General features: G+C 45.0%; 1 protein-coding gene across 1 annotated transcript in view; it reads right to left on the reverse strand.

Annotated features, from left to right (window-relative positions):
* ACACA (acetyl-CoA carboxylase alpha) overlaps nucleotides 1–15,648 on the reverse strand; it is a 142,696-nt gene that overhangs the window by 27,067 nt on the left and 99,981 nt on the right. The window contains exons 46-50 of the mRNA XM_082328122.1: nucleotides 9,143–9,286; nucleotides 8,258–8,378; nucleotides 5,728–5,824; nucleotides 1,909–2,005; nucleotides 1,055–1,190 (exon numbers count right to left, since the gene is read on the reverse strand). Of these exons, the coding sequence (XP_082184248.1) occupies nucleotides 1,055–1,190; nucleotides 1,909–2,005; nucleotides 5,728–5,824; nucleotides 8,258–8,378; nucleotides 9,143–9,286 (595 nt within the window). The remainder of the gene's footprint in view (nucleotides 1–1,054; nucleotides 1,191–1,908; nucleotides 2,006–5,727; nucleotides 5,825–8,257; nucleotides 8,379–9,142; nucleotides 9,287–15,648) is intronic.

Genomic DNA, 15,648 nt, shown 5'->3' on the forward strand with positions numbered 1-15,648 from the left:
TGGTGCAAAAATCTAACTGCTGATATATTAACTCAGCAGTTTTATAACCGTACATTTTGTATGAACATCACTACCACCAAGAGAGTCAACTGGGAGACAGTCCTTGATAGGACAAGATTACACTGGGAGAAATCATCAACGAGACAATGTTTTCATTTGACAGAATATGCCTATACATTTTTGATATGCAATATTGCTGGCTTATCCAGCCCCAATTTTAAGCTGAGGCAGAAGGATATAAAGTTTTCGGAGCAGAAGGGGTTTCCTGAGATTAGTGTTTAATTAGCCCAGGTTGGCAGCTGTAAATTTTGTTAGCAACTAGACCACTGTTAACATCCAATTACCTGTTCTCACTGCAGATGATCTGGCTGGTTCCTATAACTGTATATGCGAGTACAGATAAAAATACAACTGCGTTGCTTATTTTGAAAAGAACTTGCTTATCTTGAAAAGAACTTGCTATCAGATTTGCACCTTGCCTGTTCTATGTTATTCCTGCTATGTGCCAATTAAGACAAGACACACACGGGGAGGAGAGGAATGAAACCCTTCATCACCACAGCTACCGCAGCATAGAGCGTCCCTTTCCTCTAGCTGGTTGTGCAATGATCACAACTGACTTTCAGCAGAGCTGGGCAGAGCATTGACACTATTTCAGAGGGTTGACATGTCCAAACACTCTGGTAGGCCTAGAAAACTATCCCCTTATTAGCATTTCTAAGGAAGGTCACATAATTGCCATGAAAGAGGGGGGCTGGATGCAGCATGCATCAAAGATGGGTGAAGCAGATCCACTCTGCAAGTTGATGGGTGCAAGTTGTCACCACAGTTAAGCCAATCCAATAGCTAGCTGCTGCCCGAAGACTGGACCTGTTTCGGTCCCTTGCCACGTGCTCCCACTGCTGGTCTGTCCCCGAGAACGCCCCAGGCTGCTAAAGCAGTAGAGCCAGCGCTAGTGGCTATGCCACAGCGGGAACAGCAGCAGTGCCCCGAGCAGTAAAAGACAAGCCACTCTACAGGACACCACTAAAAGGGGATCCAAACTGATGGTTACCTTTCATTCCACCAGAGAAGCCTCTCCAGTTAGCAAAGACCATCAGAGGCAGCCCTTCTCTGTTAAAGTCACTGATAGCCTGCGCAGTTTTAAAGGCAGAGTCAGGGAACCACACCTGACCAGCCTGCTGGATTATCTGTTGGGAATAAAAAAGATCATTAAGCCTTGAAACACTCACATTAACATAAGAGTTAGCACAAAAATACAGAAATGGGTGCAACAAGAGCTGCAACGTGGAACCAACAATGAGGAACGGAGCACATGAAATGCTTAGGATCTGCTTGCCCGCAGAAACATTGGGACAATCCTTCTGAGACCAACATCAACAAGAATGTTCCCACTGATTTAGCTAAAAAGAGGAATAGAGATGGTATGGAAAGCCTGATACTATGACTGCTGTAAGACGGTGAAGGAGAAGAAGAGAGAGAAAAGGACATGCAAAGGAGAAAACCCAGAAGAGATGACGTAGGGCCAGAGCTGTGAAATCAGGAAGGAGAAAAGCAAAATGTCAGAGCAGAAAGAGCACGAAACACTACGGGCACAGCAAGAGAACAGGGAAATGATTTTTGCTTGCCAGATCTCCTGGGCCCTGGTCCCTGCATCTCACCCAAGTCACAAGAGAAGCAGGACTGCTGGGGAATGTGTCTCCTGAACAAATGGCCAACACAACCGTCCATTCGCTCCTCCCAGCAACTGCCGTGCGTTAGCACCCCATCAAGGAATGGCTAGACATTTTGTCCCACAAAATTGTGTGCCAAAGCACAAAAAAACCCCCAAAACATCAAAACCAAACACTTTTTCCACAGAGACATTTGCAGAGGACAAACAAGCAACTGAGCACACAGTCAACCTACCTTGGCCTCAGAGTCCAGGTTTGCAGGATCAGCAGGGATGCTGAGCTCCACCGTTCTCGTTTCTACGGCAACTACTCCTACAGGTATTCCGCCCAGCCTGGTAAGACGCGAGACAAATCAAAATTCATATTTCCATTGTTACAATGAGAAATTTTTTCCAATTTGCATCAAAATACTCAAGAGAGACAAATAATGCAAGCAAACGGTGGAAGAAGCATTCTGTCCTTTTTGAAGAGTTTAGGCATGTGGCTGGAGAATTTCAGAGTAGAATTTACAGTTCTCAAAGCAAAATCTAGTTCTAAAAATTAGCACATACCTCCCTAAAAATTAAATAGAATAAGCCAAAGCCCACATTTTGAACAATATAGCTACGTCTCCACCACCCCTCATCTGCCACCACACAGATTGAGATACTGACAGTCCTGACCATGAAAAATAAACACAAAGACCCGAGGCTTCCCAATTCCTGTTTTCAACGAGCACTGTCAGCTGATGAAATACCTCCACAGGCTGCATGTCTAAGCAATGCTGAAGTCTCAGCCACCCTACACCTCCACTGCTTACAAGAACTCCCTCTCCCAAGAGGTCAGGGCAAACGATGGGTAAAGGTTTGGGTTTGTCCATCTCCCTCCTCCCCAGACCCTCTGCTGCAGGGTGCAGGGACAGGGATGGGTAGGGAGCGTAGGCACCAGATAGGATGCTCAGCTCCGCTTTCCACGGCGTCTAACCACTCCTTTACACAAAAGGCATCTCGCTTGCGATGACAACTGCTTACTCCCAGGATGGGAGTCCCAGCAGAGCCTACACGCTCTCCTCAACCACCTCAAGCTGGATGACACGCGCTGCAGGCAGCAAAAGCGACAAGGCCTATGTGCACTAGGGGGTTGAAAATATTCCCATTCACTATGATTAAGAGTCTGCCTAGAAACCCGTAATTGCAGAAGCCGTCTTAAATCGGTAACTTATAACTTCTATATTAGGGCCCATGTGACCTAATAAAGAACATCTTTATCCAAGTATTACAGTTATTTATTGAACTTGAAAACAGCTCAAAACAACTTCTGTTTTCCATTATACTTCATATAAATTTTATCAGGCTAGCACATGAAGATGCTACATCTTGTTTTATAGTGTGTCCCTGGACAAGTTGCCATAGAATAATAAAAGACAATTTACAGCCAACAGCACACATATTCCAAACATACATACAAAAGATGAGTTTTGGCAGCACTTACAGTAACAATCCCAGAAGAATACATTCATATTTGTTTTTTCAAAATGCCACTGCTTTTGAAAGAAGTCAGTTTCATTTGTGTTATATATACCTGTATGTGAGCGGCCACAGCAACTTGGAATTTGTCAGAAGAAAGGAACTGCAAGTGAAGCTGAGCACGGGCCTGGACAGAGACCTTCTAGCTTTGCCAAATCATTGATTCCCCCCCTCCCCGCTCCCCGGTATACTGCTTAACCTAAAAGCCTTTAAATAATTAGGATGTTGTCAGATAAAACTTTAGAGTGTCACAGATGGCAGATAAAAATACCGAAGTGTATCAAAAGGTCACAGGACATCCCAAGGTTACACGCTACAATTAGGAGTGGAGTCAGCAGGTATTTTCGGCTCCTCTCAACAATGTATAAAGATCAGACAACATTCTGAATGGAAAGGATCTTCAGGGGTAATAGCGCTCGGAGCCCTGGGACCAGCAGTGGTCAGAGACACGAAAGCCCCAGAAGGCAGAGCTGAGCCGCGCCTGCACACGACCGCCCCTTGGGCTCAGCAGCCGTTCGTCCCTGCCTGGGCCGGTGCAGCCCGTGCGCTGCCACGCTGCTCTGTCTTGAGCACGGACTCCTCCTCCTGCCCTGACCCGATATCTGAGGAAATGGGTATGTTTCTCCATCTCACATTCTGCCCTAGGATAGTCCAAAGGCAGTTCCAAATCCATTAAAGACCCTGGAAAGTCTTAATAAAAGAGCGACAGAGGGACATTCTGCTGAGCATGCCCTCGTATCTGGAAGTCTCCCCCAGTTATTATGCAGCATTTCATTAACAGATTAACAGAGCTCCCGATGGCCGTTTTAGAGATGGCCAGAATGGACACAATCTCTGAGATGTTGCACGTGAGCTCTAGTGAATGCCGTAAGCTTTGCTATTTATGACCTCTCATTAGGAGAACTCTGTAGAGCTGTGGCTTTAAAGAGTCTAAAAGAGAAATGGGAGCTCCCAGTGCCAAATATTCTGGGGCCATGTGTGCTATCAACATAATGGAGATAAGAAACAGCATCGATTCACGGCTATACTGGCTGGGAGCCTAGCTGGCTATCCCAGTTGTGCTGTGTGTTTCAGGAACAGCGGTGTCTCTCCCTGTCTCCCACTGAATGCTCTGGTAATCAAACACAGCATCACCAGCGATATCCTGGTGCTACGGTCAGTCCTCACGTCACCAATTTGGTGCAGCTAGAGGCTGATGGAGTCAGACCCCCCGGGTGGCCACAGGATTTCCAGAAGATTGTAAGGTGATGTGGCTCTGGATTGTTGGCACTGCGATTCTGACAGTATGGCAGGTGAAAGATCTGTAAATAAAAGATTTTTCTTTGATGCAGACTTCTGCTAGGAACTAAGGCACTCTGAACACCCGTCATGCACGGGCACGACCGTATCTCATTAAGTTTAACACCTGAAGCCTCCAGGATCCCATTCAGGCACTTCACATTTTTTTTCTCCCCTCTCACTTGTTAACAAAAAAAAGAAAAGGCTGACAATTAACCAAACACACTGACATCAATTAGGAGCTGGGAGTCTGCTGGAGGCACGAGTATGAAGCTCTGTCTTGAGAGGAGAGCTGGCGGTAGTCTGAGGAACGAGGAGTGACAAAGGATAAGCACGCTGCATTTGGACAGCTCCAGCGCTTGCAGTGGAAACTCAAGGGAGATAAATGTACTCTTTCAAAATGGCTTTATTCTGAGAGGAAGCAGACAATCAGATCAGGAAACTCACAGTGCCATTTTGGAGGGGGCAAAAAACTAAAGCAACTAGAGAAGAGGTGATTGAGGGGGTTGTGAGCCCAGCTGTGATTTGCATTCTGTCAAAATGCAGGATCCTAGCTCCAAGCTTCTGCTTCCTGCCAGCTCTCGAGAGTTCATGGACCTGCAACACTGAGAATGACCCAGGCTGCAAATATTTTCAAGGCAGGGATCTAAATCTCGAGGCACCAGGGAACATTTTAGAATCCTACACAGGTGCCACCTCACAGCAAGGTAAGGGGAAGTGACTCCCCTTGGGAGGAGGCGAGTGCCACAGGTCTCTGGAGCTACACATCTCTGCATCATCAAAAACAACTAAGATCAGGTGTGGTGGGTGCTGGTTTGGAAAAATGCTGCAAGTTGTTCCATGCAAACCTCAACGTTAAGCTCTTCTCTATGCAGAGTTTCTTGCAATTTGCTCTGGTTTCAGCTGAACTTTTCTTGCAAGTCAAATAAGACTGCAAAACAATAAACAGCGTAATGTACCTTCAACTAAGTCAGAGCTGCAAGAAGGCCTCGCTATGCAACCGTGTACCTAGGGAAGCATATATTGTCTGCCATAATTTTTAACAATATCTCTCTTTTTGGCTTTTGTGTATGTTAAAGCTGTCACCTCCAAGCAAAACAGGAGAAATGATCAGACCAAGCGTCTTCATTCATGTGGTAAAGAAGTATCCTATTCAAGTAATGACTTATTTTTACTTATAGCCATAAACTTTCAAAGGAGGTTCTAGAAAAATGCAAAGCATTACGAAAACTTGATTTCTACAAATGTCTAAAATGCCTCTTAGAATTTACCTTGCTCTACCAACCACAACTGTCTGTGCCCAGGGCTGCATGATCTCCTGGAATGAGCCACTGTCAAAGAAACCACTTAGCCACTGTCCTTTTTGACCTAAAGGGAAGGAAAAAAAATGGAAATATCAGAGGAGGGAGGGAAGAAAGAAGAGAAAATATAAAAGGAGCAACCGAAACTTGCTTAACAATGCCAACTGGAGGACTTGGCACTGTCTTTTCATTTCTTTATTTTTAAATAGATTATAATACAAGGGAACATTAGACAGCTGAGCATTTGCCTGCCTTCAGCCATCGTGTCTTATTTCATTTGCTAGTCTGCATAAAGACAGTCATTTATCAGCAAAAGCATCATTTATTGTTAAACGATGGGGTTCGGATAGCAGAGGGACTTTGCATGCTTTTAAATAAATAACTTTTTTTCAAGACACTACAAACATTTGTCAAAAGGCAGTAAAGTCATTAAAGATGTTTTTCAAAATGCCTATTTCTATTTTAAAACTTATCTTGCATTTTAAAGGAAAGACGAGGCATAATCAAGAGAAAAGAAAGAATGCTGAAGAAATTCAGGAACTAAATATAAACATTTCTATGATATTTTAAAACTAGACCACACATCTGAGCATGTTTCACACATTCTTTTAGAAAAACTGAAATGAAGTACTCTGATACCAAAAGCCTACTTGCTCCATAGAAGACACCAGACGATGCGCTTCTCCCTGAACTAAAGCACGCTTTGAGTGTCACCCCCCTGGACCAGACCGTACGCCACCAGGCCTGTTCTCTTGCCCACAGAAGGCAGCAACTTCCCAATGCTTGAGAGAAATCAAACTGTTCCCGAAGAGCATATTACCAAGATGACTGTGCAGTTCTAAGAGAAATAAACTTTTCCTTACCCTTGCAGGCAATCAGCTTCTACCCTGAAGTACGAGGGCTTGATTACCCTGATCATGCTAAGTATGAACTAGGATCATTTGCCCTTTATAAAGCCAGTGCAGTATCAGACTTGGGGTTCCCCCTGCGTCACAAACTCCAATATATTGACAATGCCTCTCCACCCCCACGAGCAACAATAGATCTGTACACTAACAATCCACATTCCTTCAAATACAATTCTCAGGGTGACAATTACCCCTGTGGGAAGTGGGGTGGCAGTTGATGGTGTACTTCTCTACATTCCACATGTGTTTCTTAAGTGGATACAAAAGACACTATGAATGAGTTCAGCCTCACGACGCCGACCTGTGCAGCGGCATGGCACTGTTCCGCTCTCCAGACAGGGAGACCACGTCAGGAAGGTTTTCCAATATTTCAGCTTGGCCCCTACTCCAGTGAACAGGTAAGGGCACGCAAAGAGCTGTCATTTGGGCTGACTGCTGATGCTGGATTGGGGAGCGACAAGTAAGATTTGCAGCTCACTCTCTGCAGTCCTCCAGCCTGTATAAGCTGTATATCTCAAAGTCAAGGCATTGAGATACTCTACCCACCCAGACAATTACAGAAATCACAACTCTCTGGGGACACCTGCTTTCCACTGGGGCTTCATGAAGCTCTGCAATAAAAAAAAAAACAAACCACAAAATCCCTCCCAGCTTTACCCCTTGGCCCACAGCTTCTGAGGAATGCTTTAATCTGAACAAGCACCTCTGCTTCTGCAAACCCAAGTCCAAAACCAATTAAAAGTGGAGATCCAAGCAAGCTAACCTCTGCTGACTTAAACAGGATGGAGAGTGTTTTATCAAAACCAAACTTGTAATTACTGTGTTCTACATTCCTTGCCTCTGTGGCCCCAGTGTAAAATGTGACCATCCATTTCAAAATTATCTCTTTATCGTGAGCCCAAAGCTGATCGTTTAGATTCTGGCCTCGTGTCGGGCGTCAGTTTGAAGAATATCACGGCAATATCTCCTCTAATAAATGGCTTTAACTTTTCACCTAGGAGATATCTGCTTTAACTTATCACAGGGAATCATCTGCTTTCCTTAACGCTTCCACTAAATTAAAATCTGAAGTCACTCGATTTGGAAGCCAGCGGTAGCTGCACTCAGACAGCTGGATGAATTACTTGAGAGATGATGAAAAAATATTATCCAAAACCAGAAAACTTAAGTTTATCACAAATCTCATTTTAGCCCCCCAAACTCATTAATAACAGCAGGCATAATGGTCACCCAGTTTGCAGCTTGTACACAGGCTGCACAACCCCAAAAGCATGCACGGGGGTTCAGTGGTTTGCAGCGTTTCCAACACAATTATTCTCCAAGATCTGCAGGAATGCTGTGATTCCTTTAGCCTACAGACCCTTTCTATATGGATTTTCCTCTGAACCATAAAATAAAGAGAAAATCTATAAAAGTAACTAATAATTTTAAGTGTCCTCAAGCATTCAGAATTTACAAGTTATTTTTATATATTGTATTCAAATTGTTTAGAACTAACTACTTTATAATCTCTGAAATGTATCTGGACTGCAGACACAAAGCCTTGACAAACAGTCTTGAAACAAGATGCATTATTGTGTAGAGCTACGTACTTGGATGTGGGCGTCCAGCTAGCATCCAGCGAGGATCATAGGGAGTCTTGGTAGGAACAAACTCTATGGTTCTGTCTATAGGATCCTTGACTTTGAGGATGGGAACAGGGCTGTATACACTCTAAGGGAAAAAGAAAAACATCAAAGGAAGTAATTCTCCCACATGGCCTTGCACCAAACACCAGCTCTAAAGGACCTGGTCGGAGTCCTCTTTCCCCCCACGCTGCACAACCCATCGACTGATGGGATCCCAGAGACTGGGCAAGAGCCTGACGAAACTTCCAAGGTGCTCCATACGCTCTCTCAAACCCTCCTTTGGCATCATATGGCGTTCATTGTACTTCATTTGCTCTTGAACTTCAGGCATAGCCAGCATTAGTGAGGGGTTGCAATTTAATTTTTGAAAGGTGACCAGGCCACCTGACTCATTCTATGCACTCTTTCCTGAAGGAAGGTGACCTGCGTGTTCTTGTTGCTGCCTTCCTAGCTGCAGAGCAGCTCACACATATACATCAACTCCTACAAATTACTGCCTCAGAGGGGAACCTTTAGAGTCTTTTCAGTAAGAGACAATCCACTGCTTACATAAAATCCTGCTGCCCAGAGTACGGAGGGCAGCACGCCAGGGGAGTGACGTGAAAGTACCCGAGGCAGCGCCAGGCTGCCCCGCATCCCAGTTCCTGCAGCACTTTAAGACAAAAACTACTTTGTGTACTTCAATACCATAACGCTTAACAGCCTCGATCATGAGCCTAAACCATTTTGCTAGGCACCACACAAGCACAGAAAAAACCCACAGATGCAGAGAGCCCTCCACCACCCAAAACCCTGTGAACAAAGCAAACGGGCAATGGCACCTTGCACTCCTGCAGGGCCAGGAATTACCTTTGGCATGTAGGAAAGCCACTGCAGTATAGTATAGACCCCTTCAAAATCATCACACACAGTGCGGTGCGTCACTCCGTTGTTGTGCATTATCTGGATCCCGCCCAGCTGGTTGTTGGAGGTATAAACTTCCCGTCCAAGCACCTTTTGAAAGAAAAACAGGAAAAACCATCAGAGGATGGGATGTGACATGGAAGTGTTGACTAAGGAGATAGATACATACAAGTCCATCCCTGCAGCAAGTCATGATCACTTCAACACCAAAGGATGCAGCAAACCACTCACAACAGACCTTCCCAAGCCCTGCGTGCAGGCAAGACCTTATGAACAGTGAGCCCCAAGGGGAATGACACAAGTGGGGAAACTGAGGCAGGGGGCAGTTAGTTATACAACCTGCCCTTCCCCAAGCAGCAACGGAGCTGATACGTGACCAAGTCTCCTAGGTGCTGACCCAAGCTCACTAATTCAAAATTGCTCTAAGATGACTGGTAGGGTAGACCCATTTAAACCTTTAACTGGGGAAAAAACCACCACCGTGCACGAAGATGGGCATGGCAAAGACAAAGCCCCACCAGCTCCTTAGAGAGACTGGAAAGAATAAGACTCTGACTGCTGGGCTTCCAATTCTCTTGCGCGGCTCCATCTCTAATCTCAGCCTGGGCACCGCAGCTCTTTTCTCATTCTCCTGCTGTCTCTTTCCATTTGCCCTCTCACTGACTGATACACTGATCTCTCGGTCACTCGGCTTTCTGCTCCACTGAGTCCATATTACTAATAACACCTCTGCCACGGCCAGTTTACCTCATGAAGGCAGGAGCACATCATTACAAAATAAACTCATAACTTTGACATTCTAGCAAATACATGCCGTTTGTTATTTTTATGGGTTGAGTCTTTCTAACAGACAGAGGGCATTACATACCTGCTTCATTTAGATCTTAACCCCCCCCAAACACACACAAACAACCTGCCCTCCCCCACCAAACCACCAGCACAGCTCGGTTTTGGAAGGGCTGCCCCATGAGAGGAGCAGCCCGGAGCCCAAGGCAACCCCGTCCTTACGGAAGGGTGCTTGGGTCTGACTTAATCCTCATCCTAACATCCCACAATGAGCGCTCAGGACATAACTCATCTCGCCCATAGTACAGAGGAACTCCACATTTCTCAGGATTTGACCTTTTGGGCTGAAAGTAAGAAGGTGCTAAAGGGATATGAGAATAAAAAATTTTGATCTGGTTATAAAACTACACTGGAGCAATTAGCTTTCTAATTCTAAACTAAATTTCTAAACTACACTTTAGCAATTAGTTTTAGCACAACATCAGTTAATCACAGTTGGCGTCACTGTGCCCATCTAAAGCGTTGCCTAAGCGGTAAGGCACAACGCTATCATTTGCTAACTCCAAATTTATTTTTCTTTGGAGGAGAGAAGGCCTGGTGGTCTGGCATTTCACAAAACACAGCATTTTACAAGCACTGGACGATCCTCACAAAACTCCCCGTGAGACAGATGTCAGTCGAGGTTTGCGTACAGAAGAAACCGAGGCACAGAAGTTACACAACTAGCCCAAAAATGTAGAAGTCAATGTAAGCATTGTGGTTTTGCACAGAGATGTTCCTGGCTCTCCCTTCTGAGCTCAACCACTTTCATCTTCCTCTAAGAAAATCAGTGCCATGAAAAGGCATGGTAGAAAAGATAGCAGCATAGATTTAGGTTCAAGGAAAAAGAAAAGCACAGGCCTCCAGATGCCAGGCACAAGGCTAGCTAAATGCTTTCCACAGAGGAAAATAAAAATAAAGAGGATTTAAACTCCCATCTATGAACTAATGCAAACGTATGTACATGCAAAATGGGCCTCTGCTGCTGCTTATCTAGAGACACTGTAGACAGCTCAGGTTTACCACTGCTGACAGGCAATGAAAACAGTCTAATATACCGCCTGCTCTCGCCCTTAAATCCCTTTTTGGAGATCAAGATAAATATGCGGTTCCTTTTCCCGAGTGCTCCAGACATTTCAGTGAAGTGGCAGAGCATTGTGAGGGGCTGTGCAAATGAAATCCCTCTGTAACATTGAGCGAGCGTAGTATTTACTTGTCAGTGTTTGTCAGCAGAGGCAATGTAGTCCCAAGCTGCATTTAAAAGTTGTACCAATGAGCGCCCGCTGCCTTCATTTGTATGACATATATGTCCACACATGTGCACTTGCACCTGCGCCGAGTGCAGCAGGAGGGACCTGTAATACGGGCACACACAAGCTCTAAATCAGACCCTGACTTAAGCACAGCCCAAATGCAAAGCAAGCTACTCCGCTCGCCAGTGCAGAAACCGCGCAGCCAAGGGGTTGAAGAGGCTGTCTTCCAGGGATACTGCTAGGCTGGGTGCTGGTCCCCTAACCTGCTTCTGCACGGGTGCTCTTCTGTCTTCTCAGGAACGACCAGAGATCCTGCCAACTCGTTTCACACATAGAGCTGCAGACTGAATTGGGTGCCAGAGGTTAAAAGGCACTGAAGGGCTAGCCAGCTTATAGACAACAATCATTGGGCTTGAGAAAAAAATGAATGCAATAGCTCATCCATTCAGCTCTGCTAACCACCTCATCTCTGACCTCAGAGGACTACATTTTTAAAGGCTGACAAGTAATTCAATCTCCAATTAACAATCTTAAATGGTGCAATGCATATCGCTGTATAAATGTTTCTGCAAGAAAATATCCAAGGGTGAAAGAGAATACATCTGCTGGAGAAGTCCAAAACTGATGCTTCTGCAATTAAAGGATTCAGATATTCCTCAATAAGACACATGGTCAGCAGACGCATGAGTGCATTTAGAAATGTTGCTAAATCAGTTAGGCAGGTAACGCTAGAAACAAACTCGTGGGAGGAAAGACTGCACAGGATTAAACCCTGTATCTGGTATGACCAGGATCTGCCAAGATGGTACAAAACCATGAGAGAGACCCAAAGACCCTGAGCGTTTGGGTCCGCTACGGAGGTACACCGAGTCACGTAAAATAGGAGGTTAAGAAGTGAAAGTAGCATCAGCCCAAGGCTTATCGAAGGCATCTGTCCAACGACCAGCCACGTGCATGGAAGGGTTAAGTTTGCAAAGCAGGCCCTTCCTAGCAGAAAGGTTACCAGCACTCAAGGGAACAGTCAAAGGTGCAGCTACCGAGCCAGCTGCCATAGACCAGAGATCAAAAAAGGTCCAGCAAGAGGGGTGGGAAAGAACAGGTTCCAGGATTTTAAAGCTGAGATATACAATACACATATACCTGAATATTGACAGTATTTGACCTCTGATCTTGTGCTTAATCTGATGGCAAAAACAGACAAAAAAGAGCAGCCATGAACAGCAAAGCACCATATAGTAAGCTTCTGGCACCAGAAAATTTGCTTTAAATTAAAATTCTTTCCACCCCATGAAAGCTTGGAAACCCAGAAACCATGTTTCCGTCCACCCGGAGTCTGACACGCTACCAGTCAATGGAAGCCGCTGTGGGTGACTGGCCACACACAGAGATCCCAAACTTGCCCTTTCTGAAGTCTCTGGTGAGGACCCCTCACTTCTGTTACGACTCCTTTCCTGCACGTTATCCCAGTGCCTTTGCATTTTGGATAGAATTTCCTTTTTCCAATTCAGCAGCAGCCGGTCTGACGTTTGTGGGCGAGGTGCAGCAAGTGCTGCCTCCCTCCGCTGGAAGGTGTTAGCAAACCAGTCTGCTTTCCCTTACACCAGCAGTCTCTCCCCTGCCGCCCCCGCGAGCACTGGCATTAACCATAACCAATAAAGCAGGACTGCCACCACCTCCTCCTTGCGGATTTGATGCCAAACAGCCTCCCGGTCACTACGGACCCAGGTCAGATTTGGATGAGCCGCTCAGTCTCGCCTTCCTTGGCTCCTCCAGACAAACCTCTCAAGTGTGCAGAAAGCAGTGCATTTAACAGGGTACACAGGACAAAATGCTTCCTCTCTGCCCCCACCGCAACGAAAGGATGAGGACGTCAGCGAACCGGTCAGAAGGCAACGCTGGTTCTAGAACTGCAGGTGTTAAAGCTCAGCCCGTGACTGCGAGAACACACACTGTTTTCCAGGTAATGCAACCTTTGATACCACATGCTTACAAAATACACAGGCAGTATCGTCAACACTTATTTCATTTGGTCCTCCAAAAGCCACTCTCCCTACCGCAATGGGAAACCGCGTTTCTTTTTACTTCAGAGGATCTTTTGGGAAGTACAAAGGAGAGCCAAGATTCTAGCAGCCTTTTCAGCCTTTAAAAGACCATCCTCAACAGGTTTCTAGGCATGTCATATGCATATTAATCCTTTTCCAGCACTCAAACCCATGATGACCAGCTGCTTTCTCTATGCTCCTTTTCAGAAACTGAGCTGCTAGTTAGCCGAGACATTCGCTGCAAAGCTGGTTTGGCTGCAGACTTGATTGGCTCCTATGTTTCATCAAAGATGAAAGATCTGAAAAAATGACAGCAGAGGGCTTGAATGGGAATCATTATGTAACATAAGTGCTGTTATTATTCCGAGCATATCATGTGTTTATATCAAATATAAGTGCCAGATTTTTATCCGAATAATTTCAATAATTGCAATTCCCATCCCACAATTTATATTATCTGCCAGAAACCTGAAGCAGAAAAGGCACATGCACGTACTATAAATAGCCTATTTTTCATAAACAGGCAGAAATGATCAGAATGAATGTCTCATCAGAAAACACAATGTAGGAACTTAAAACCTGACTGCTATTATGTGCAGTCAAGCCTCAACAGATCTTACAGTGTTCATTTCTATCACTCAGCTCTTCCCCCACACGTACCATGTCATTAGAGGGTAAAACAGCAGCGACGCCGAACAGGAGAACCAAGCTGAGGTAGGATGCCGGCAAGAGCCGTGCTCCTGAACAGACCCGTTCCCAGGTCTTTAGCCTATTCGCATGGCGGAGCGAGCGCAGACACCTCCTCTCTGCCTGGAGACGGACTGCGCTTCTTGCATTTCTAATCTATGAATGTGTGCAGTTCCTGCACTTTTAATTTACGAGCGTTCGGTGGGGGACCCTTCTGACTTGGGAACATATTGGCTCGGTCTAATGCTTGGAGATTATTAAAGTCAGAGCTATACTCCACTATCAAGTCTACAGATCTTTTATTTAGAAGATATGGTGCTCTAAATGCACAAAGAGCTCCCTGTCACCTTCACATTAAAGCCCCTAGTGCCTGGTAAATGGAATTATATAGCTGTCATCTCCTTTCCCCAAAGTTTTAAGAGTACAATGGGCTCATTTTTTCACACTCCATCCCAGCTTCAGAACTAAGAGACCTACTTTGTATTGATTTAAAGTCTCAGAAATAAATAAACCTGCTTCACCAGTGTGATTCACAAGAAATTCATGATACACTATTGCATGATATATTTCAAGCTGTGGCTCCGGCTCTTTTTTTCCTTTGGTGAGTGATGGGGGAGGTGGGAGGTAGGGGGAGGTGGGGGGGAAGCTGACAGCCTGATGGTTATTGGAGATGGCTACTGACTGCAAATCCAGAAGCAGGTCTTGCTGGTGGAGTCTTTTTCTTGCTTTAATTTGGTGAGATCAGAGGGGGAAGGGGAAAAAGCAATTGCACTTCACCTCGGAAGCAGCAGGGGAACACACATCCAGATGGACACTGCAACTGCAGCTGGCCTTTCTACACCACCTTCTGCCTGAAGATCCCAAAGCACTTACCAACACAAAGGGAGCAGGGCTCCACAGCTGATCAGATACAGAAGAGGCATTCTCTCTGTTTGCAGACGGCAACGTGAAACGTTATTGGGAGGAAACGGTCTTTCTATCTGGCAATAACTGATGAGGATTTTTCAAAATTTCTGGATTGCAACAGAAAAATCCAATTTTGCAATCTTGAACAAGTATCAGACATGGTCAAGATGTTTGCTTTTGACTTCTGAAATATTTGTTGTAGGTATTAGAAATACAAATTAATTTGGAAAGAAAAGTCAGTTGGGGAAAGAAAAAAGGAAAAAAAAAAAAAAAAAGAACTTTTCATTTGACAAAAAAAAATTCCAAATGAGAAATTATCAAAACTGATACTTTTTCCTGAAGAGTTCCAGTTTCAGTGAACTGGCATTTTCAAATGAAAAATGTCTTGTCAAAAAATTCCTGCCTAGCTCTCCTTTCACAGCATAGGGAGACTGCATGTTTTGCTCAAGGTCACTCCATCAGTCAGTGGTAAATCAAAAGGACTCAATATACTTTGCAAACTAAAATTAAAGCCCCCTATTCTACATGGTGCAAACACTCATAAATCCCATCTGTCTCAGTTAGGGGTTCCCTAATCTAGACACTAGCCCTACGAATAATATTAATTATTGTCTCCGTGATATTTAAAGATCTTGTTTTGGTCATTCCCTTGGTCACCTTCTGGACCCCAACAGAACCCTCCTATTCAGCGACCATCCAAGGGGAGAGGCTGCGGCGCCGGTACCTCTTTCAGCAGGAG

Source organism: Platalea leucorodia (genome assembly GCF_965183815.1).
Source record: "Platalea leucorodia genome assembly, chromosome: 16".
In the NCBI taxonomy this organism is placed as follows: domain Eukaryota; kingdom Metazoa; phylum Chordata; class Aves; order Pelecaniformes; family Threskiornithidae; genus Platalea; species Platalea leucorodia.